Source organism: Neolamprologus brichardi, chromosome 5, assembly GCF_056152115.1.
Source record: "Neolamprologus brichardi isolate AB-2024 chromosome 5, ASM5615211v1, whole genome shotgun sequence".
In the NCBI taxonomy this organism is placed as follows: Eukaryota; Metazoa; Chordata; class Actinopteri; order Cichliformes; family Cichlidae; genus Neolamprologus; species Neolamprologus brichardi.
The window spans coordinates 32,789,816-32,813,082 of NC_142108.1; the positions used below are offsets into that span (position 1 = coordinate 32,789,816).

The 23,267-nt window shown below is 42.5% G+C and overlaps 1 protein-coding gene across 4 annotated transcripts in view; it reads right to left on the reverse strand.

Moving 5' to 3' along the window:
* Positions 1–14,626: 14,626 nt before the first annotated feature.
* matn4 (matrilin 4) overlaps positions 14,627–23,267 on the reverse strand; it is a 32,352-nt gene continuing 23,711 nt past the window's right edge. For 2 of the 4 annotated variants that reach the window (XM_087841099.1, XM_087841097.1), the window contains 9 exons: positions 23,005–23,127; positions 22,568–22,690; positions 21,820–21,942; positions 19,089–19,186; positions 18,640–18,771; positions 17,811–17,994; positions 17,572–17,724; positions 16,500–16,604; positions 14,627–16,220 (listed from right to left, as the gene is read on the reverse strand). In XM_087841099.1, the coding sequence (XP_087697225.1) occupies positions 16,162–16,220; positions 16,500–16,604; positions 17,572–17,724; positions 17,811–17,994; positions 18,640–18,771; positions 19,089–19,186; positions 21,820–21,942; positions 22,568–22,690; positions 23,005–23,127 (1,100 nt within the window). In that variant the 3' untranslated portion in view covers positions 14,627–16,161. The remainder of the gene's footprint in view (positions 16,221–16,499; positions 16,605–17,571; positions 17,725–17,810; positions 17,995–18,639; positions 18,772–19,088; positions 19,187–21,819; positions 21,943–22,567; positions 22,691–23,004; positions 23,128–23,267) is intronic. The other 2 variants (XM_087841100.1, XM_087841098.1) reach the window with 1 other exon arrangement.

A 23,267-nucleotide genomic window follows, 5' to 3' on the forward strand; every position in this document is an offset into this window, starting at 1 on the left:
TAGAAGAGAAACCATAAGAAAATATTAAAAAAATAATAATCTACACACTGAGTTTAAAATCTATAAAATGCACTTTATTGTTACACCAATGAAATAATATTAGCCAGTAAATCGTATCTCACTGTTAATTAATCAGCGTAATTCTCTTTTTTTATTCTAAGTACTTCATAAATGATTCAATCCAACACATACAGATAAGAAACAATTTCTATTTACAACTACAAGCAATTTGAGACTTTCTTCCAGTTTCTAATATTAGAGAAAATATCTTAGCCAGCACCTCCTCACATTCTTATCAAACTAGCAAAAACTGAAACTGAGTTTCAGTCCTTTTTTAGTCTTTTCTGATTTCATTGCTGCTATTGATCTTGACATTTTCATCTAAAGGCTTCAAGCTTTAGTTGGTGTAACAGTTTAGTTTCTTGTTCTTGCCATCATGTCTAATATGTTAGATTTGCAGAGATATAAATTCAATCAGGGGTTCCCGAAGGGTCAGTTCTTGATCCATTATTCTTTGACCTTTACTCATAATATATCCGACCATTCTTATGCAGATGACACACAGTTATATGATCATATTTCTCTGATCTTACTTCTGTTCACAAATTAAGAAGCTACACTGGTGACATTAACTGGTGGATGTCTAGAAACATGCTGTCTCAGCATAATGCTGAAAAACTAGGTCATGCATTTATTCTAGGAGGGACTGTTGTAATTCATTACCCCCCTCTTCTATGGCAGCAGATTCCAGTTTGGATTCAGAAGGCCAACACCTTCTGTACTTTTACGATTATGCTTTAGCAAAGAGGAAAGTTTCAAGCCTATAGTTAGGGTTGGAGCAGATGACCATGAACCCTCGCTTAATTCTGCTGGAAAAGGCATAGGCTGATGAGGGCTTCCCATGATGCTCTGAATGTTTCTTTATGACTTACTATGCGTTTATACACAATGTTGCATTTAATAATTAGTTATCATTAAATTCTTATTCTTTTCCACAGTGTGTCGCGTTTCCTGTCGCTCTCACTCTCATTTTCCCCAACTACCTACTGATCACACCAGACGCTTCTCCTCCCTAAGTTGGGGATGTTCTCTTTTATTGCAGAGCCTTTACCTCATAATAAATGAAATACCTTGAGGCAACTCTTTCTGTTATTCAGCTGTAATTTGACACTTAAGAACTTTCTAACTTTTGATGTTTTTTTATCTCAAGACGACTCTAACATCGCGTTGTTACAGTTACCAATTACCACATCCACAAGTTGTAGTACCAGCATACGTTCAGCATCAGCAGGGAGAGATAACGTATTTTAAGCCAAGAAGATGCTAGTGCTAGTGAACAAGGAAGGTTCCATCTATCTGGACCATGTACAAACTGATAATAATCTTTTTTAGGGCTGTCAAAATTGAGAACAATCAAAACAACTGGTGTATAATGCCCTGCGCTATTTTTGTTTAATTGGTCACATGACTCCATCACATGACTAAAATGCGTCATTGTTTTAGAAAGTCTGCGTTTTCGAGTGTCCACACTGCACTGCTGCTCAGTTTGGAAATGTATGCGTTTTTGAGAGCGTTTTCAAAACGCTGCGTTTTTCCTTGAGGAAAACGCCGTCTCAGTCTGTACTGGAGACCCTTTTCAAACTATAACACATTAGTGTGGTTGTAGCCTAAGGCAAACAGGTCCACCAAGGATGCAATTTCCCCTGCCCATCTCTCTGTTCTGCATCACCTGGAGAATCTTGGGAATTCAGTAAGGATGTTCTTCACTGATTTCAGACTGGCTTTTAATACCATTATTCCAGAAATCCTTAAATATCAAATCAAATCAAAATGTATTTCTATAGCACATTATAATACAACAAAGTTGACCAAAGTGCTTCACAGTCAGTCAGAGCAATAGCACAAGACAACAATAGGGGTAAACGGCATAACTAGCCACGAAATAACCAACTAGTTTGAATCCTAAGCTTAGAAGATGATCATTAAAAACCCAAAGTGTGCTGTCTTAGTGCTATGGCGAGGTCTAAATTTAGATTTTTCATTGATACCCTTAGTGTCAGGAAAGGTCTGAAGTTGTTTTATCGACGCTTTTTCCAGAATTTTGGATATAGGATGGAGTTTGGAGATCAGTCTGTAATTAGTTAAATTCAAATTCAAATTTTATTTGTCACACACACACAACCATACACAGTATGACATGGGGGTGAAATGCTTGTAGCTGTACAATGCCCGACCATTAAATGACAGAAAAAAGTTTTACAGTATTTACAATTTACTACAAAATTTACAAATTAACTTAGGAATTTACAGTAAAAATAAAAATAAAAATAAATAAATAAATAAAAATGTGCAAACAGCAGAAAGAGATTATAAAGATTATAAATTATAGGAAATTATAGGAAATGTGTGGTGGTGCGTGTGGTGATGTGATATGTGTGAGAGTCCAGTCTTATAGTGATGTGTGTGGGAGAGTCCAGTCCTACACCTGGTTCAGGGCCCGAATAGCCTGGGGGAAGAAGCTCCTCCTCATTCTCTCTGTTTTGGCCTTAAGGGAGCGGAAGCGCTTCCCAGACCTCAACAGTGAGAAGAGTCCATTGTTGGGATGGGAGAGGTCCATCATAATCTTCCTAGCTTTGGACTTGCACCGCTTGGTGTAGATGGACAGCAGGTCAGGGAGCTCTGATTGAATGATGCGTTCGGCTGAGCGCACCACTCTTTGCAGATCTCGTCTTTCCTGCTTGGTGCTGTTCCCAAACCAGGTGCAGATGTTTGCCGTCAGGACGCTCTCGATGGTGCAGCAGTAGAAGTTCTTGAGCACCTTCAGTGGCAGATGGAAGTCTCTGAGTCTTCTGAGGAAGAAGAGACGCTGACGGGCTTTCTTAACCTGGGTGTTGATGTGGCAGGACCATGACAGGTCCTGAGTGATGTGGACACCCAGGTATCGGAAACTGACCACTCTCTCCACTGGCGTGCCACTGATGGTGAGGGGTTTGTAATTCCTCGCCTGCTTTGTGGTGAAGTCCACGATCAGCTCCTTAGTCTTGCTGATGTTTAGGAGGAGGTTATTCTCCTGGCACCAGGTCTCCAGGTTCCTAATCTCCTCCAGGTAGGCCGTCTCGATGTTGTCGGAGATCAGGCCCACAACAACAGTGTCATCAGTAAACTTGACAATGGAGGTGGTGTCTGATGTGGCTACACAGTCATAAGTGTACAGTGAGTACAGCAGGGGGCTTAAAACGCAGCCCTGAGGCACTCCAGTGCTGAGTGAGATGGAGGGGGAGACTTGTTTTCCCACCCTCACTGATTGGGGTCTGTCTGTGAGGAAGTTGAGGATCCACTGACACAGTGATGAGCTGAGTCCTAGATCCGTCAACTTGGTGAAAAGCTTAGAGGGAATTATTGTGTTGAATGCTGAACTGTAGTCCACGAACAGCATCCTAACATAATTCCCTCTGCCAGTGTCCAGGTGACTCAGGGATGTGTGGAGCAGGTGAGATATGGCATCGTCTGTGGAACGATTAGTCCGTTAAGCAAACTGAAGTGAGTCGATGGTGGCAGGAAGTGAAGAAGTGATGTGATCTCTCATCAGTCTTTCAAAACACTTCATCACAATTGAGGTCAGTGCTACTGGACGGTAGTCATTGTGGCAAGCGGACTGTTGTTTCTTTGGAACAGGAACTATAATGGACTGTTTGAAGCACGTGGGAACCACAGCTTGGGCCAGGGAGAGGTTGAAGATCTCCGTGAACACCGGTGTTAGCTGGTCAGCGCAGGCTCTCAGGACCCGGTCAGGGATTGCATCTGGTCCTGCTGCCTTCCTGGTGTTCACCCTCCTGAAGGTGTTCCTCACGGCATGTTCTGTGATGATGAATGCATTTTCTTCACTGGTGCACTCCGAGCGCGCGCAGCCGTTTGTTGTTTTAATTGCTGCGTCGTCGAAGCGTGCATAAAACGTGTTCAGCTCATCAGCCAGTGAAGCATCGGCATTCATCATTGAAGAAGCTGGTCGTTTATAGTCCGTTATAGTCCGCAGTCCTCTCCACAGGCTCCTAGAGTCGCACTGTCGTAGCTGTGACTCTAGTTTTTCCCCGTAGCTCCGCTTTGCCTTTCTGACCGCGCTGCGCACGTTGTAGGACGCAGCCTTGTATAGGTCCATATTACCGGAGACGAGCCCTTCATTGTAGGCAGCGGTGCGTGATCTCAGAGCGTCGCGGATGTTTTTATCCACCCACCCGCTTCTGGTTGGGAAACGTTCGGATGATAGTTCTTTCTGCTGTGTCGTCCGTTAGTTTCCCGATAAATCCCACAACCGCTTCCGTAAACATGTTGATGTCATCAGAGCTGTGCCGAAACATGTCCCAGTCTGCGTCATCCAGTGCGTCCTGCAGCGCGGCCACTGATTGGTCCGTCCAGCGAGCGACCTCCCTCCTGATTGGTGGTTGCTGCTTTAGCCTTTGTTTGTAAGCAGGCATTCAATTCAATTCAATTTTATTTATATAGCGCCAAATCACAACAAATGTCGCCTCAAGGCGCTTCATAGATACAGAGAAAAGCCCAACAATCATATGACCCCCTATGAGCAAGCACTTTGGCGACAGTGGGAAGGAAAAACTCCCTTTTAACAGGAAGAAACCTCCGGCAGAACCAGGCTCAGGGAGGGGCGGCCATCTGCTGCGACCGGTTGGGGTGAGAGAAGGAAGACAGGATAAAAGACATGCTGTGGAAGAGAGACAGAGATTAATAACAGACATGATTCAATACAGAGAGGTCTATTAACACATAGTGAGTGAGAAAGGTGACTGGAAAGGAAAAACTCAATGCATCATGGGAATCCCCCGGCAGCCTACATCTATTGCAGCATAACTAAGGGAGGATTCAGGGTCACCTGGTCCAGCCCTAACTATATGCTTTAGCAAAAAGGAAAGTTTTAAGCCTAATCTTAAAAGTAGAGATAGTGTCTGTCTCCTGAATCCAAACTGGAAGCTGGTTCCACAGAAGAGGGGCCTGAAAACTGAAGGCTCTCCCTCCCATTCTACTTTTAAATACTCTAGGAACAACAAGTAGGCCTGCAGAGTGGGAGCGAAGTGCTCTAATAGGGTAATATGGTACTACAAGGTCATTAAGATAAGATGGGGCCTGATTATTTAAGACCTTGTATGTGAGGAGCAGGATTTTGAATTCAATTCTGGATTTAACAGGAAGCCAATGAAGGGAAGCCAAAACAGGAGAAATATGCTCTCTCTTTCTAGTCCCTGTCAGTACTCTTGCTGCAGCATTTTGGATTAGCTGAAGGCTTTTCAGTGAGTTTTTTGGACATCCTGATAATAATGAATTGCAGTAGTCCAGCCTGGAAGTAATAAATGCATGAACTAGTTTTTCAGCATCACTCTGAGACAGGATATTTCTAATTTTAGAGATGTTGTGCAAATGGAAGAACGCAGTCTTACATATTTGTTTAATATGTGCGTTGAAGGACATATCCTGGTCAAAAATGACTCCAAGGTTCCTCACAGTGTTACTGGAGGCCAAGGTAATGCCATCCAGAGTAAGAATCTGGTTAGATACCATATTTCTAAGCTTTTCAGCGCCGAGTACAATGACCTCAGTTTTATCTGAGTTAAGAAGCAGAAAGTTAGTGGCCATCCAAGTCTTTATGTCTTTAAGACATTCCTGCAGTTTAACTAATTGGTGTGTGTTATCTGGCTTTATGGACAGATAGAGCTGGGTGTCATCTGCATAGCAGTGAAAATGTATGCTATGTCTTCTAATGATGCTGCCTAGGGGAAGCATGTATAATGTAAACAGAATTGGTCCTAGCACTGAACCCTGTGGAACTCCATAATTAACCTCAGTGTGTGAAGAGGACTCTCCATTTACATGCACAAATTGGAGTCTATTAGATAGATATGATACAAACCACTGCAGTGCAATACCTGTAATACCTACAGCATGTTCTAATCGCTCTAACAGGATATTATGGTCAACAGTATCGAATGCTGCACTAAGGTCAAGAAGGACAAGCACAGAGATGAGTCCACTGTCAGAGGCCATAAGAAGATCATTTGTAACCTTCACTAAAGCTGTTTCTGTGCTGTGATGAACTCTGAAACCTGACTGAAACTCTTCAAATAAACCATTCCTCTGCAGATGATCTGTTAGCTGTTTGACAACTACTCTTTCAAGGATTTTTGATATGAAAGGAAGGTTGGAGATTGGCCTATAATTAGCTAAGACTGCTGGGTCTAGAGATGGCTTTTTGAGTAAAGGTTTAACTGCAGCCACCTTGAAGGCCTGTGGTACATAGCCGATTATTAGAGATAGGTTGATCATATATAAGATCGAAGAATTAATCAATGGCAGGACTTCTTTGAGCAGTTTTGTAGGAATGGGGTCTAAAAGACACGTTGATGGTTTGGAGGAAGTAATTATTGAAGTTAACTCAGAAAGATCGATTGGAGAAAAAGAGTCTAACTTAACATCAATGGAACTAAGAGTAGCTGTAGATAATATTACATCTGTGGGATGATTATTGGTAATTTTTTCTCTAATGATAAAAATTTTATTTGTGAAGAAGTTCATGAAGTCATCACTAGTTAACGTTAAAGGGATGGTTGGCTCAAAAGAGCTCTGACTTTTTGTCAGCCTGGCTACAGTGCTGAAGAGAAACCTGGGGTTGTTCTTATTTTCTTCAATCAGTGATGAGTAGTAAGCTGTTCTGGCTTTGCGGAGGGCTTTCTTATAAAGCAACAAACTATTTCTCCAGGCTAAATGATGATCCTCTAAGTTTGTGACACGCCATTTCCTCTCCAGATTACGAGTCATCTGCTTTAGGGTACGTGTTTGAGAATTATACCACGGGGTCAGGTACTTCTGATTAGAGACCTTAGTTTTCACTGGAGCTACAGTATCCAGAGTCGTACGTAGTGAGGAGGTGAAATTATTAACAAGATAATCGACCTCTGTTGGGGTAGCGTTCAGATAGCTGCTCTGCTCTGTGTTGGTACAGGGCATTGACGATGATAACAGTGGCTGGATTATATTCTTAAACTTAGTTACAGCGCTTTCAGAAAGACATCTACTTTGATAAAGGCATGAGGAAGATGGCGGCATGGTCCGATTTCCCAAATGCCAGCAGGGGTTGAGCCTTGTAACAGTTCTTGAACGGGGTGTAGCAGTGGTCTAATGTCCTAGTGCCCCGGGTGGGGCAGTTGATGTGCTGGTGAAGGTTGTGAAATGTCCGTTTGAGATTCACTCTGTTAAAATCTCCCATAACAATGAGTGCGGCATCTTGGTGAAGTGTTTGTTGATGTGTGAGAGCCTCATGTAGCTCACATAAGGCAGTGTCCGAGTCCGCGTGTGGCGGAATGTAAACAGTGCAGGCAATGACCGCAGTGAATTCCCGAGGGAGATAGAAAGGGCGACATTTAACGATCAAAAGTTCCAGATTGGGCGAGCAAGAGCGTGTGAGAGGGGAGATGTTTGTGCTGTCGCACCATCTGTTGTTCACCATCAAACACACTCCACCACCTCTTTTCTTCCCCGACTCCATTGTCCTGTCCATACGGTAAACCGAAAAGAACCCCGTCGGCTGCACGGCGTGGTCTGGTATTGCTGGGTTCAGCCAAGTCTCGGTGAAGCAGAGGAGGTTGCAGTCCCGAATGTCTCTCTGGAACTTGATTCTGGCTCTGAGGTCATCAAGCTTGTTCTCGATGGATTGAACATTGGCTAGCAGGATACTGGGCATGGGTGCGCGGTGTGCGCGAGCCCGTAGCCTGTTCCTGATACCGGCTCGTTTACCTCGAGGTCGTCGCTTAGGGTCGCGTCCTTTGTTCTCTCTCAGGATCTCCTTTGGCCAGGTTGGGTCCGGAGTTAAACATGGTGAAATGTTCGTGTATTGTAGACCAATAGAGACCAAAGTGTCTCTACTGTAGCGAATTTGTGTGTTTTGCATGATGCCCATGCAAGATTATGGCAGATATAGCAAAAAGTGACGAAAAACTGCAGAAAGTGGAGAAGTTGGGGCAGAGCATCCAGCACGGCAGCCGACCTCACCAGCGCCATTTTAAAAAAAAAAAAAAAATAGTTAGAGAACGAGGGTCAAGATTCTTTTTCTTTATATGCTTAAATACTGACGGTACACAACCTAATGACAGTGATAGTTTCAGTAAAAGTTGGATACAGGGACCAATAGTGGTCAAAGCTTCCATAAGAAAATGAGAGGGAAGGATATCATGGGAGAGATTTTGAGATGATCAGTTATAGCTATTAAATCAGAATAAGACAGTGGCTCAAACTGTTGAAAGACAGTCAAGCATTCAGGGACTGGGTCAGAAACTAACAATGACTGAGATGAGAGAGATGCTCTCACAACTGAAATTTTGTCATTTAAATAGCTTGAAAAATTATCAAAAAGTGCAGGGGACTATCTCACTGTACGCCAGTGATATAGCTTATATAATCCAGTGGGACAGCCTCTGTTTAGACAGCTCTACCTCCTTTACTCCTCAGATGTAAACGGAGGGGAGCAAAAGCTCAGCAACTCAAACTCCATTGAGCTATAAGATGCAGGCATGATCTTGGGAAAATAGGCATCATTTGGACGCAATACGAACTTCTGGCCATCAGGAGAGAACTGTGTGCAGGAGGGATGCACAGACAGCACATGAAGGTCACCCACTCAGTTTGCTGAAGCCAAAGCGAGAAGTAATGCAGTAATATGAGAGAAATTTCATATCCACAAACTCAATGGGTTCAAACAGGGTCTAGAAAGGGCCTCCAGCACCAAAGACAAGTCCAGTGCTTGGGACACTGGACTTAAGTGCAGGTCTTGTAGATGTGGCCCCAGTGCTCTGAATTGTCGCTATCACACTAGGTGTCAGACCCTTAGCAGTCACCTGTTGAGATTAAATAATTTGCAGCTCCTCAATAATGCTATGCTTTTTATTAATAATAAGTGTTATAAAGTTATATAATGTAGTAAGCGGAACCTCTTTGGAGGCAACAGAGGGGTAAAAGCAGCATCTCCTTGCCGTTGGACCCCTTCTTCTCTTAGAACCACAGCTAGGAGGGCTGAGGCTTCTTCCAGGTCCCGCCAGAGGCCCGATGGTGGGCCTTTGCTCCAGGCCAACTGACGTGGAGCTCGGACCGAAGGATGTGCTCGCGCTGGCGGCACACCCACTGCAGCAGTGGGCGCCGGTCTCTTGCCAGTTGACAGAGGAGTGGCGGGCCTGTGAGAGCTAGCTGCAGGCTTGGTCTTCGTCTGATGTCTGGGGATGATGTCGCGCAGAGCAACATGTCTGCTTCTTCCTCAGATCAAATCTAGTCTGAATGGCTTCAAGTGAATGTCGGAATAACCCAGCCGCAGACACTGGTGCGTCCAGATTTACAGTTATGTCCCTATCTGGGACGTCAGAGAGGGTCAGCCGCAGGTGCCTCTGGACCACAACTGTCGAAGCCAGTGTGTTTGCAGGGGAATGCATCACCTGCCGGACCCAGCTCATTCTGCATGCAGCCTGAGCATTTGTGATGCACGGAGGATGTAATTCATGGCGACTCTGACCTCATTAAGAAGAGGTGCCAACGGACTGTCATCGGGAACTATAGATCCAAGCTCCACCAGGCACATTGGCTGGTACGTCTGGAGCATGGTGACGGAGGTCATGGCAGAGCTGTGCCGGCGTGAGCCCGATAAATCTTCTCCAGGTGCGAAGCAGAGAATCTGCAGTGGTTGGACAGCAGAGTTGCACGGCCGCAAACACCATGGTCATGGGACGGGGCCAGATAAGCAGCCAGAGACGGCTCCACAGGGGGTTGGTTAGCTAAGCTAGCCTCGTCAGCGCCGTCCAACTCCATGTGCTGTACTTAGCTGGGCACAGTGACGGGGGTTGACAGAGGTTTGTCCCATGATGCTGTTAGCTCGCACACAAAGTCTGGGAACATGGGAAGGTGGTTTTTGGCTGTTGCGGGCTCCGGTGGGAAGAAAAAACAGCTTCTGAGCTGGTGGAGAAGAGGGCCAGTCCACCTGCAGCTTTTAAGCAGCATGGCGAAAAGAAAAAGGGGAAAAAGAGAGGTGTCAGTGTGGCAGACCGGCGCAGGCCGCCAATGAGCTCTCCTGCTCATGGAGCAACCATGGATGTCCAGGCCGATGTCCAGCACGTCGGGCTTCAACCCAGCCTGAACTCCGTCAGCGCTCCTGCATGGTTCCAGCCGGTCATTGGCTAACCCATCAACATATTCCATGTGGTCAACCCAGCTAATTGCGGGGACATCGACAGGATAATCCTCTGCCTCGGAAAGGAGAGGGTCATGCCGTGTGACAGCCGAGCGTCCCAGCACTTTTTGGACTGGTTCTTATATAGCGCTTTTCTACTCTTCTGAGCACTCAAAGCTCTTTACACAACTTGTGCATTCACCCATTCGCACAAGCACATTGATCTAAGTGCATTTCTAAGTAACATTCCCACACATTCATACTCCGATGGATGCATCGGAGAGCAATTTGGGGTTAATATCTTGCCCACGGATATTTGGCATGCAGACTAGGGGAAGCCAGGAATCAAACCACGAACCTTCCGATCAGTAGATGACCTGCTCTACCGCCTGAGCTACAGCCACCCCACCCACTCGTCTTTTCAGGGCCTAGTACCGGAGCTGGCAACAAAACGCACAGGCTTCAGGCTCCATCAACGCTCACCTAGCGTGGACAATAACCAGGCAGACAAGGCATGCATCGGGCTGGTCGCTGTCGTGCAAAGAGAAACCGCATCCCTGAGGACAGGGGTAAACAGAAGATTTCTGCTTTGCTCGCTTCGGTTTGGAGTCCATTCCAAAACGCAAAGCAAAAAGCTGCACAGGAAAACTCGAAATTAGCGCTCCGCGGGCAACCTACACACCAACTGCGTGGTGGAGGCTAACACCAACAGTTAAGCTAAATTCAAGTCGGCAGACCCCGGAGCTAACTAGCAGCAGACGGCTAGCCCAACACAGCAGAGGTGTTCTCAGCAATGTGAAGAGCGTAAGAACTGAGAGATGTGATGACAGCGGTTATATGTGCAGACGGAGCCGTGCGTCATCTGTCTTAAAGCCGTGAATAAAGATTTCTTCAGCCAGGACATGCAAGGGTGTGATATCCCATACCTCTGAGTTGTACCGAGTGAATCAACTGAAAGGGAACTTTCTTGCACCTTTGTGCTGTGAAGGCAACTGTACAATGACAACAAATAAATTTCTAAGTTCTTAAAGTCCTGTTACAAAAAACAACAAAAACAGTAAGCTACGTTCAAGCCACCATCTTCTACTTTTTGCATTTCCAGTTTATCTGTCTTATAAATCAATTCTTACAAAATATTAATTTTCGCAAATTTTTGACTTTAATCTTCAAAATTCTGAGTTTTCTTGTTTGTCTTCAGGCTCCGGCGGCATTTCTTTAACCTTGAATGGCACATTTCATTCAGGGACATCTTTTCTTTTTCCTCAGTTTTTCAGTTCAGAAACAACCATTCTGACTTCTCTGAAACACCCAACCCTACTTCTTACAATATTGCTTGAGTAAACTTCCTGTAAGTATGACTTTGTTCTGCCCTCCACAGCGATGACTTTGGGGACATCTTGACATTTTCAGTGATCCTCTGTGTATTCAGGAAGCAAGTCACACTGCAAGCTCCAGAATGAGCAACAGTCTCATCAGCCCTCATTAGGCCGTGACGTTAAAGGTCACACACACACTGGGAAAGCTTGTTATGCGGCACCCAGCATGCAGTTCACATACACAGCATCAAAGGGATTTATTAGATATGTCTTATGAGGGAGTTTTTCATCATTGCCATTAAACAACTCTGCAATTACTTTGGAACTAGAGTACGCTGTACCATCTGTGATATTTGAGATAATGATATGATTTATTTTAAATGGCTGTTCTGGTTAATTATAAACAAGTAGAGCATACCCAATGGAAAACATGAGATTGTTTGAAAGCAAAAAGATAAATAAACAAATCTCTGCAGACGGGCTCTGTGGACAACTCACAACCCACTGAGGGAAAAGCTTCATTGCTCATATGTTTAATGAGCTTTTATTGTGAAATCAGCTGCTACAAAGTTTAGAGGACTTTGAAACTTTTGAGACTTTTTAACTTGAGGCATCATCATCATCACATTCAAGGAAAAATGTGTCTTTAAAACATTAACAGCATTTTCATTTCTCTGTTTTCATCAAATAAATCCATGTTTCCATATTCTGTAACTCAGCTGAACAAATTAGAAATGATCACTGATACTTACTAATAGAATTATTGTTAGAAACACTTATATTTCCAGGTTTTAGACTAGTGTCCAAATAAAAGAAAAAGAAGAAGTTGCAGCAGTAACTATATTATACTTGTATGTTATTTTCCAAGTTTTATCATTTCACAACTTTACTTGTTGATGGTTTGCTTGTGACAGATTTAGTTTAAAACAAACATGTTTTTCATGCCAGTCTATAGAGACAATGTGCTGAAGGTCACTGTCAATAATGATGCTCTGTGACTGAAAGCAATTACTGATCCCTGTGGAGCTGCTCTTTAAACAGCTGATGGACGCCCATGAGGACTTGGCTTTGTTCCTCTGTGTCTCACTCCCTTTGTGCAACTTAAAAAAACAAACAAACAAACAACTTTTGCCAGAGTTTCCATGAGGCTACCACAAACATGAAAACTTTATTCTTGGAGACAGGAGGGCATAAGGATGACATTTTCACTCTCAGAAAGTAACACATTTTCTGTATATGATTTGCTTTTCAACAAAAGACTAGTTATCCTAATAGCTCCTTAACCCTCCGGTTGTGTTCACTCCACCCCTTACTTTAGGGTTCAGTTTTAACAACTCTTAAATTAACATAAGAAACATTTTTTTCACCACCAAATTCAGTTTTGTGGGTGGGTCAATGAGTCGTTCAGTGGTCATTCTGGGGACATTCAGCGGGTCAGAGGCCAAAGGGGGTGGGGGGTGGAGGGAACACCACAGATGTAACAAAGTTGATTAAAACACTCAAAATTCAACGAAGGCGGTGCTCATCACTTTCATATGTTCAAGTGCACAGTGTGGAGGATGACCTAAGGCCTCGAGGCAAACAGATGTAAAACACACTATGAGTTTTTTAAATTTGACCCAAACACGACAGGAAGGTTAATGGAAGTTACTGGGTAGATGATTGCTGAGCTTTCTGGAGGCGCAGGTGACCGGGACACCTGCGGTGGAAGTGCCTGATGATGGAGGTTGGGCAGGTCTTCCCATTGGGGCTCCAGCACCCTTCGCTAGTCCAAGAGGCACTTAAAGCATGCTGGTAAGGTGCGCATTGTTGGAGGCAGGTTGGGTGGAGGTTTGGTGTGTGCATGGTGATATTCACAAATGTCCCATCGTGCCACTCTCAATTAAATCTAAGGACAAAACACAGAATAAAGACTGCAGTTGGACCTGAACCATCCCTTAATTCTGGGGCCAGATTGGGTAATGTGTGGGGATGCATTCAGAACGCTAAATTAACAACAGGGGAACTAGAGAGACAACAATGAGACAACCTGTAATACAGGAATGGTGTTACAGGTGGAGGCCACTGACATTTTCCTTCTGCGCGTTTTCTGACTGTTTCTTCAGTAGGGTCAGGGTCCGTGCTGATAGCATGAGGCGACACCTGGACCCGCAGAGGTTGCTTAGTTAGTCCACCTCCTTCAGGACGACACATCAGTATGTACCATCACCAGAGGTTTGTGTGTTTCTCATTCACTGCATGCTCTGGTCTACAAACACGTGGGGCTCCGTACGAACTACTGAGTCCCATTTTAACTTGTTGCAATGAAATTTAGGTAAACTTGATTTTCTGCAACATTTTTTACTTAGATTTTTGGTTGTTGAATTCAGCCCTGATACAATTTCGATTTCCATCAAATGATGGGGCATCCTTTCAGTCTAACACGTTACCCAGTCCATATCAGTGTGGATATCCAGTATGATCGTTTTTCCCACCTGATGTGTTTTCAGAGGCTTCCTGTAACTCTTCTGAACAGTGTATTAAAGGCTTAGGCCTAAAGATCCGTCAATGTTGTTTCCAGTTTGCTGCTTCAGTGCACGCAAGCTTTATTATTTGTCACATACAACAATACAGTACAATGTGTAGTGAAATGATCTGTGTCTGTGCTGAGGACAGGCTGCAGACAAAGCCGCACCATTCCAGGGCTTTTTGGTTAGCATGAGGGGTCTACCCAGGACCCTTACTGGATACTGGGTGGGAATCAAACTTGCAACTCCTGCTCCAAAGACGTGTAGTCTCACCACTACCCTATCCAGCTGCAAGGGGTAAAAGATAGATGCCTGGGGCATCCCAATCTGTATCATCCCAGATTTGCTTTTATTCACTTACATAAACCTTAGAGAGGAACAAGAGGTGGGAAATGTAACCAAATAAAAACCGTCTGTGGGGATGACTGCAATCCAAATGAACAGCTGCTCCTTACATATTTAGACGTCTTTTCAGTCACTTAAACTGCAGCACAGATTTCTTCTCTTTGTTTTCTAGTAAAAAACCAACAACACCGTAAAGCATACTATTTGTCTGATAACGGCCTCAGAAATGTTCCAGTAAGCACCAACACACTTTAGAGGTGTAGTTTAATTGCAGTGGTTAGATCCACCAGCTGGGCATTGCAGCATGAGAGCATCTAGAGAGCACAGATGTACATAAGAAATGAAAGCATAAAAACTTCTGCAGGATGTTTACAGAGTTCATTGACACCATCAGATAAATGAAAGTTCACTCCTTTATTGTCGTCTGTGCTGTAATACAGAGACTCCTTAGAAAAATACAAAAAATGTAAACCTGTTATAAAATATACAAAAAATACAGGGATTCAAATACAAAGGGGTATAAATTTGTGGCAGTCGTTTATATATTATAAGACACAGACATTCAACACAATCTTCAGGTGGTTCATTTACAGAGTGACTTTATGACTGTGATTCAGTTTTTTTAATATTCCTTTATGGTGACCTTTCTTCATTCATAGTAAATTTCTGTGCACTGATTCGCTCACATTTACTTTAATCGACCACAGCCTCGGTGAATAGTGATATTTAAACATCTAAAATTCCCTTTTTTAAAAACTACCCCTCAGTTTTCTCTTCACCACTTTTAACCATTTAGGCCTAAGATAAAAATCTACCGTCTACATGCAAGCACGTAATGACCCGAAAGACTTTAATATTCAGAGTGGTAATAGCACTTCATTACTTTTTGTCATTCTGCTGCTGATTAAAATAAAACAAACTGTAATAAACACGTCATATTTAACAAACCATACAAAAGAGATCAAAGTATAAATAAAGCTGTAAGAACAGGCGAATGATGGGTGGCGATGAATGAAAATTATGCTGATATTTACTACATACAGTAAACTCGTTTTTTTGACCATGAACTCATCATGTGAGGGTTAACTGAGGTCATAGATCAAGTGAGGCGTAGATTTAAGGCAATTCTCTATTAGCTTCACTTTTCAGATGTTCATTTTTTTATGCAAACTGTGTCATGGCAGAGGTAACAGACGTCATGGGGAACCTGAAATATCAAATCCATGTGTTTTATGACCCTTTGTCGTATAAGAGCACCTTTACTTGGTAAAATGTCGTAGAGTGGAGACACTTTTGTCCGTTGAGGCTGATTTGGAGGATTTGGTTTGTCGGAATGTGCCGAACTCTTCTCAAAGCTTGATTTATCGTCCTGTGTTCAATCTCCCCAGAAATCTTTCGTTGGTCTTGAAGCTAATAAATGTTGAACAACAGCTCTTTCCACAGAAACGCAGGACGGGAGATTTCTGGGAGTCTGAACTTGTGTTGTCACAGCAAATCTAAAAACCAGCGTGCTTACTTTGGCTGAATACTTTGCATTTTAAGCAAGTTCAATATTATTACAACCAATTCAATTTAGTTCCAGGGATACTTTATTCTTCTGAATTAAAATACTGCCATTACACAGCATTTTACTACCAAGCAGACCTAACATGTTAGCCTGTTCTCAGGCTTTGTGCTAGGCTACGCTGTAGCTATGGGGTAGATTTACCACAGTTCTATAAATCAAGCTTTAGTTTGTTCTTCTTCCTCTTCGTCCCATTGTGCTCGCTCAGAAGTCAACAGATCACTTCCTGGAGAAAAGCTGGTTCTCCAGCTGTTCCAGGCGGGCGGTCATCCCAGCCAGTGCACACGTCATTAAGGAATCATAAATACTTAACATGCACACATACACGCTCACTGTATTCTGTATAAGCTGGCACAGAGAGCGCAGAGGGGGGTGGGGTCACCTGCATGCTAAGTACCCCAAAAACTTTCAGCTTCTAAGCCGAAGTCACGGGGAAACAAACAACAGATATTATGTTATTAAAAAAACACCCAGAGCAATAACAAGAGATTTAATATGCAAAGACACTGAAGGTACAGAATTACCTGATATTATGTGTTTTTTGTTTTAAAGGATATGTTTCTGTGTGAGCTGCTCCAGGCTGTTCATAGTGGCCTGCTGGAACTCCACCAGACTTTCACATGCACAGGGGTTCTTCACCTCAATCTCGCCCTGACTCTCCTCTGCAGAAGGAAAAATATATGAATATATATAATATTCTTTATCTGTATATACATTGTACTAATTTCAGTTATCTTGAAGGTGCAGACATTGCTCATAAGATGCGATGAAGTGCTGTAGTTTAATTTTTTAAATGATCCCTGTTTAGCTTTAATGTCTACTTAGAGCTCCAAACCAATAAACTACTATTATTATTTTTTTAACCTGAGGATTTAATGTTCGGTACACTCAGGAAAAATGTTTTGTAACTGCTTTGTTTTTAGTGCTCTTTTTCTGCAACTGTCATGTTGTAATTCTGTCAGTAGAGGGCGACAAAGACAAGACATTGTTACAATGAATTACCAGTAAAAACCACACAAACCATCACATGAAAGTTCTTCTGAAGCTTTGACCAAAATCTTTTGATATTAAAATGATGAATGTTATCAATTTCAGCTGTTTATGGCACAAAACTCTTCTCTAAGTGTATAAAAGGTTGTAATGTGCTTTATTTGTGCAATCAACCAATGACCTTCACCATTATATAAGCTGCATGAAGTGAGGGATTCAGTAGAGAAGATTTTTAAACCATAGTAGTAAAAAAAGAGCACCGGTTTTTATATAATTATCCTCTTAGGGAGGATCCTCTCTTACTTTCTGGATGTTTTTCCTGTTTAAATAAAAAGTATTAAAAAAATATTAAAAACTTAAAGAGGATTAAAAACACAGCGCTCTCCCAAGGCCAGGATTTAATGCATTGTTTGCACATTCTTCATCTCTTTAATAAGTCTCATAAAGTTCACATTGGTAGTTTTTTATACTTCCACCTTAGTTTATTCATTGCAGGAAAGAAAAAAGGTGATAGAGCTTTTTCACTTCCTGTGGCAGAAAGCAAGCCTCAGAATATGAACCAATAATATGCTGTCAGATTAACTTGTCTGTTTACTTGCTGTTTTATACGCTGCGGTCAGGTCTAGTAGACCATGTTACCTGGGCAGACATTGAGTTTGAGGTTTTCAGCGATGGTGCTGATGGCGGTGAAGTCAGTGGTGTAATAGAAATGCTTCTCCACAGGCTCAGACGCGATCTCACGGAGCTCATCTTCCACCGCTTTTCCAACACCCACCGCGTACATGGTGATGCCTGCGTACATGCACAGGTGCAGGGTCACATGATAACGGCTGCACTGCTTGATTCAGACACTGAGCTACACATATCCTGGGTCTTACCGGCTTCTTTGGCCTTCTTGGCGTACTCGGTGATGTCATCCTGGGAGCGCCCGTCTGTGAAAACCAGCCCGATTCGTGGAATGTTGCGGCTCAGAGGACGAGCGCCTTCTGCCTCAGAGAAGCTGTTTTCCAGCATGTGCTTCAGGGCCAGGCCGGTCATCGTACCTTTCTCCATGTAATCAACCTGAACATGGACAGTAACAACATTTAGAGTCATGCAGCTGAGCAGGGCCCAAACATGGTGCAGGTTTCATCTTTTATTCAGGATTTCATTAACTGCAGGTCACTGCTGAGGGTCTGTATGTATATGTAAAATATGCCTGTACATGAATCTTTATGCTGACTTTAAGAGTCACGCAAGTATTACAATCTCACAATACTGGCGCCACCTGTGTGTCACAGATCAGCGGGATAACTTCTCTCATTTACTTTACAGCTGGGCTTCTTTAGGAAGAAGCAAGAACTGCCCCCTGCTGGCCACTAGCAAGAATGCAGGTTTAAGTTACTTCCACAGCTTGATGTTTCAAACTGTCTGTCACGGCTACAACAAACAAACAAAAAAGGAAAGAAAAAAGGAAAGAAAAAAGGAAAGAAAAAAGGAAAGAAAAAACAAAACAAACCAACAAACAAACAAAAAAAGGAAAGAAAAAACAAAACAAACAAAAAAAGGAAAGAAAAAACAAAACAAACAAACAAAAAAAGGAAAGAAAGAAACAAACAAACAAAAAAAAGGAAAGAAAAACAAAACAAAACAAAACAAACAAACAAACAAAAAAGGAAAGAAAAAACAAAACAACCAAACAAACAAGCAAACAAACAGAAGCACTACCTTCATGACTGCAGCTTTGATCTCATCAGCTGTGTGGTACATGTTGAGGGGAAACTCGGTCCTGACCCGGCTCGAGTACTGAACCAGACCGACTCTGGTACCGTGAGCAGACACGTCCAGAGAGTCGACGACCTGCAGGGACCCAGGTGAGGTGATGAATATTCAGCATTTTATTATTTTATTTGATAGTTTTTAAGATATCAGACAAAGATGTCAAGAAGTATCACTACCTAAGATTTAATATGTAAAATATATTTTTGCTGAATGTCCAGGACATGTTGTTTTATTATTATTTCTGGAGCCAAAACAAGATTGCTTCCTCCTGCAGTAATTCATATTTGATGGCATTGTTTTATTCTGTGACCGTCCTGCATGTGCAGGTATGGACATATGAAATAATCCTGCAATTTGGCAGTAAAACACTCAGTGTGTTAGAAAATACTTCCAACCTGGTTAACAAACTTTTTGACAAGCTCAAAGTTTTGAGGGCGGACACTCTTTGAGCCGTCGATCAGAAGCACCAGATCGATGTTTGCAGACTTGCAGGCTGAAGAAGAACGAGACAAACGAAGGACGGGAGGTTTAATTATTTCATTTATTTCACTGTGAAAAATATGATTAAAGAAATCAAGACATGAAATACTAAACAAACACTGCAACACAAATACCACAGTGAAAACATGTAACCTAACGGCACACATGAGTCACTGCAGTGAGCAGAGCTGCAGAGTTTACTAGTAGTAACTTTCCAAAAGTGGAGTTACTCAGTTTGTGTGGAGGTAAAGTTATGGAGCTGAATGTATAATCATTGGATTTTACATAGTTTATATATTCTGCTATTAGAGAGACGTATGTTGTTGTCATCACAGTTTATGTCAGTAAGGAAGTTGGATGAATACAAACTGATGATGGGATTAAATAAGAGTGAACTTCTTCCAGAAAAGCTCCTCAGCGATGCTGAAGAGTATTTTTGCTTTATTTTGGGTATTATTTTATTTTTTCTTTTCTTTTTCCAAGGTGAACTTTTGTACTGTTTACGTCATTGAAATAAAATGAACAAAACAAAACAGGGTAATAAAGCTCAGTTTCACTGAGTTATTATTAATATTATTATTAATATTATTGATGTCCGCAGCAGTTGGAAAGCAGGTTTGGAGCGTAGCTCTTGAAGCGATGATACAGTTGCTTGCAAAAGTATTCGGCCCCTTGAACTTTTCCACATTTTGTCACATTACAGCCACAAACATGAATCAATTTTATTGGAATTCCACGTGAAAGACCAACACAAAGTGGTGTACACGTAAGAAGTGGAACGAAAATCATACATGATCCCAAACATTTTTTACAAATAAATAACTGCAAAGTGGGGTGTGCGTAATTTTTCAGCCCCCTGAGTCGATACTTTGTAGAACCAGCTTTTGCTGCAGTTACAGCTGCCAGTCTTTTAGGGTCTGTCTCTACCAGCTTTGCACATCTACAGACTGAAATCCTTGAAAATTCTTCTTTGCAAAACAGCTCCACAGCTGCTCCTCTGACTGCCTCAGAGTTTGTCTAAGAGAATATTGGGAGCAACAACACCATGAAGTCCAAAGAACACACCAGACAGGTCAGAGATAAAGTTATTGAGAAATTTAAAGCAGGCTTAGGCTACAAAAAGATTTCCCAAGCCTTGAACATCCCACGGAGCACTGTTCAAGCCATCATTCAGAAATGGAAGGAGTATGGCACAACTGTAAACCTACCAAGACAAGGGCGTCCACCTAAACTCACAGGCCGAAAAAAGGAGAGCGCTGATCAGAAATGCAGCCAGGAGGCCCATGGTGACTCTGGACGAGCTGCAGAGATCTACAGCTCAGGTGGGGAATCTGTCCATAGGACAACTATTAGTGGTGCACTGCACAAAGTTGGCCTTTATGGAAGAGTGGCAAGAAGAAAGCCATTGTTAACAGAGAACAGTAAGAAGTCCTGTTTGCAGTTTGCCACAAGCCATGTGGGGACACAGCAAACATGTGGAAGAAGCTGCTCTGGTCAGATGAGACCAAAATGCAACTTTTTGGCCAAAATGCAAAACGCTGTGTGTGGAAAACTAACAACAGAATTGCAGCAAAAGGTGGTTCTACAAAGTATCGACTCAGGGGGCTGAATAATTACTCACACCCCACTTTGCAGTTATTTAGTTGTAAAAAGTGTTTCAAATCATGTCTGATTTTCGTTCCACTTCTCACGTGTTCACCACTTTGTGTTGGTCTTTCACGTGGAATTCCAATAAAATTGATTCATGTTTGTGGCTGTAATGTGACAAAATGTGGGAAAGTTCAAGGGGGCCGAATACTTTTGCAAGCCACTGTAAATGAGACTGTCTCTCTGCCTCAGAGTAGATGTGAAGCTTACTGGCAGGTACGCTGGTATTCGCTCGCCCTCCCAGGAGGAAGAAAACAATCCCAACATCTTTGTCCAGCTCGTTTCATCCAGACATAACTGAGCTGTTTTTAACATCAGTTTGAGATCATTGTACATCTTTATTTCCTTTCCTGAGACGTTACCTCTGCTCCTAAATGTTTTTTCCTTTCACTGACAGTCACCTGATCAACGTCCAGCTGCCACTGAAATGCCCTGAATCTCTATTCTCCTCTTTAATACATTTCTTATGCTTTGGCTTAAAATATAGTGAAGCTCAGCAGTGCAGGTTAATAATTTATCTTTGAGCTTTGTTGTCATAGACTGATTTAACCTCCTAAGACCCGAACTCTTCCACAGCTTGCATTTTAAATTTCTCTTTGATATTTGGGCTGATTGGGGCCCGATGAATGTAAAAACATTTATCAGATTTATTTATTTTTTACATTATTTTTGTTTTTAAGAAAAATAAGAGCCACGTATTAGGATATTCATTTAAAATTTTGAAAGAACAGTAGCAGTATAACGTCCTCGTAAGTGGATATCAGGCCCTTATAGAGCAAAATTGAGTATTTTGTTCTAAATAACCCAAAATGTGATGTCCACATAGGAGGTTAATAAAAATCCAGCATTTTTCCTGAAGTTTTTTGAATCTTTTTTCCCACACCTGCAGCATTTCTGCTGGTTCACACTCTCTCTGCACAGAGTGCTGAGTTTCTTAAACTAACTCAGAGCTGCTGAAACAGGTCAGAGGCTTTTGCATTTGCACAGATGATGACTTACTGCCGCAGCTCTTGCCGTCGTCCTGTAGCAGCTGTCCCTCGGGGCAGATGCAGTGATAAGAGCCTGGAGTGCTCACACACTGGTACTCACAGCCGTGCTCCACTGTGTTACACATGTTCATGTCTGACAACACACAGAAAGCACATATTACACCAGAGAGACACATGCAAAAAACTGTTCAGTAATGCACAACAACTAAAGGTTTAGTGAACAGCTGTGGAAGACTTGACCTCGGGGAGGTCAACACTTATCTTTGCTGCTAGATTATGGTGAAAACCACCTCCTCATTAATCCTTCCATAAGTTCACCTACACAAACCTTTTGAAGAATTGATGCTGTTCATCGAAAGGCTCGAGTAAGTAAACAGTATGTACTCGAGTATGTAAAAGGAACAAATGCACAAGATTTATAAAACAAACAAAAGCTGATCTATAAGAAAAAATGTTTTTTCACAACTGTTTTGTTTTCATAATCACTGAAAACTGAATTAAATGTGATTAATCGAGCAGCCTTCACACATGGTGTCAACCTGGGAATCGACATTAAGCAGCAGAGCTCCATCAGCCCGTTCCTGCCTGTTTATTTAATGTAGAGGATGATATTACAAACAAATCTCTCTACAAACTAAATGAACATGCCAGTCCTGCAGTACTTTTTTACTGTTTGGAAGCAAACAGTAAAACAAACATTTTTATCGGGTGCACTATGTAATAAACACAAGCAGGGTTTTCATGTGAGATTCACTGACTTGTGCAGGTCTTCTTGTCCTTGTTGAGTTTGAATCCTTTGTTACAGTCACAGGTGAAAACGCCCGGAGCGCTGACACAGATCTGCTCACAGTCGTGCTTTCCCTCCGCACACAGGTCAATGGCTGAGTAACACACACACACACACACACACACACACACACACGTTATTCCCAATTTATAACGTTATAGTGGGTGAATGTGACTCTAAGTGTCTAGTTTTACTCTGCATGTGTTAAATGAAAGTGTTTCCAAACTGTGCAGAGACCCAGATGGACTCAGTTTTCAGTCCTTACTTTAAAGGAGCTGGAAACAACGAGCATTTCATATGAACAACTCATAGAACGAACAGGAGAAAGAGCAGCCTTTTCTCTGACTGTAGGTGTGTTTCTGCAGGTGCGTGTACACCTGTGTGTATTTGCACGAGGGCTTGACTAACGTGTGCAGGTCTTCTCGTCCTCATTGAGCGTGTATCCTTTGTTGCAGTCGCAGGTGTAGACGCCCGGCGCGCTGATGCAGATTTGTTCACAGTCGTGCTTCCCCTCAGCGCACAGGTCAATGGCTGAACAACACATTGAGCGAAAGTGTGTAATTTTTTCTTAACATTTATCAGCGTCTGAGCCAAACAAATATACTTCTTACATCTGCTTTGGATTTTGTTCTCAGAGGTTTCCAGTAAGAGCTCAGATAGACGGACTAAAT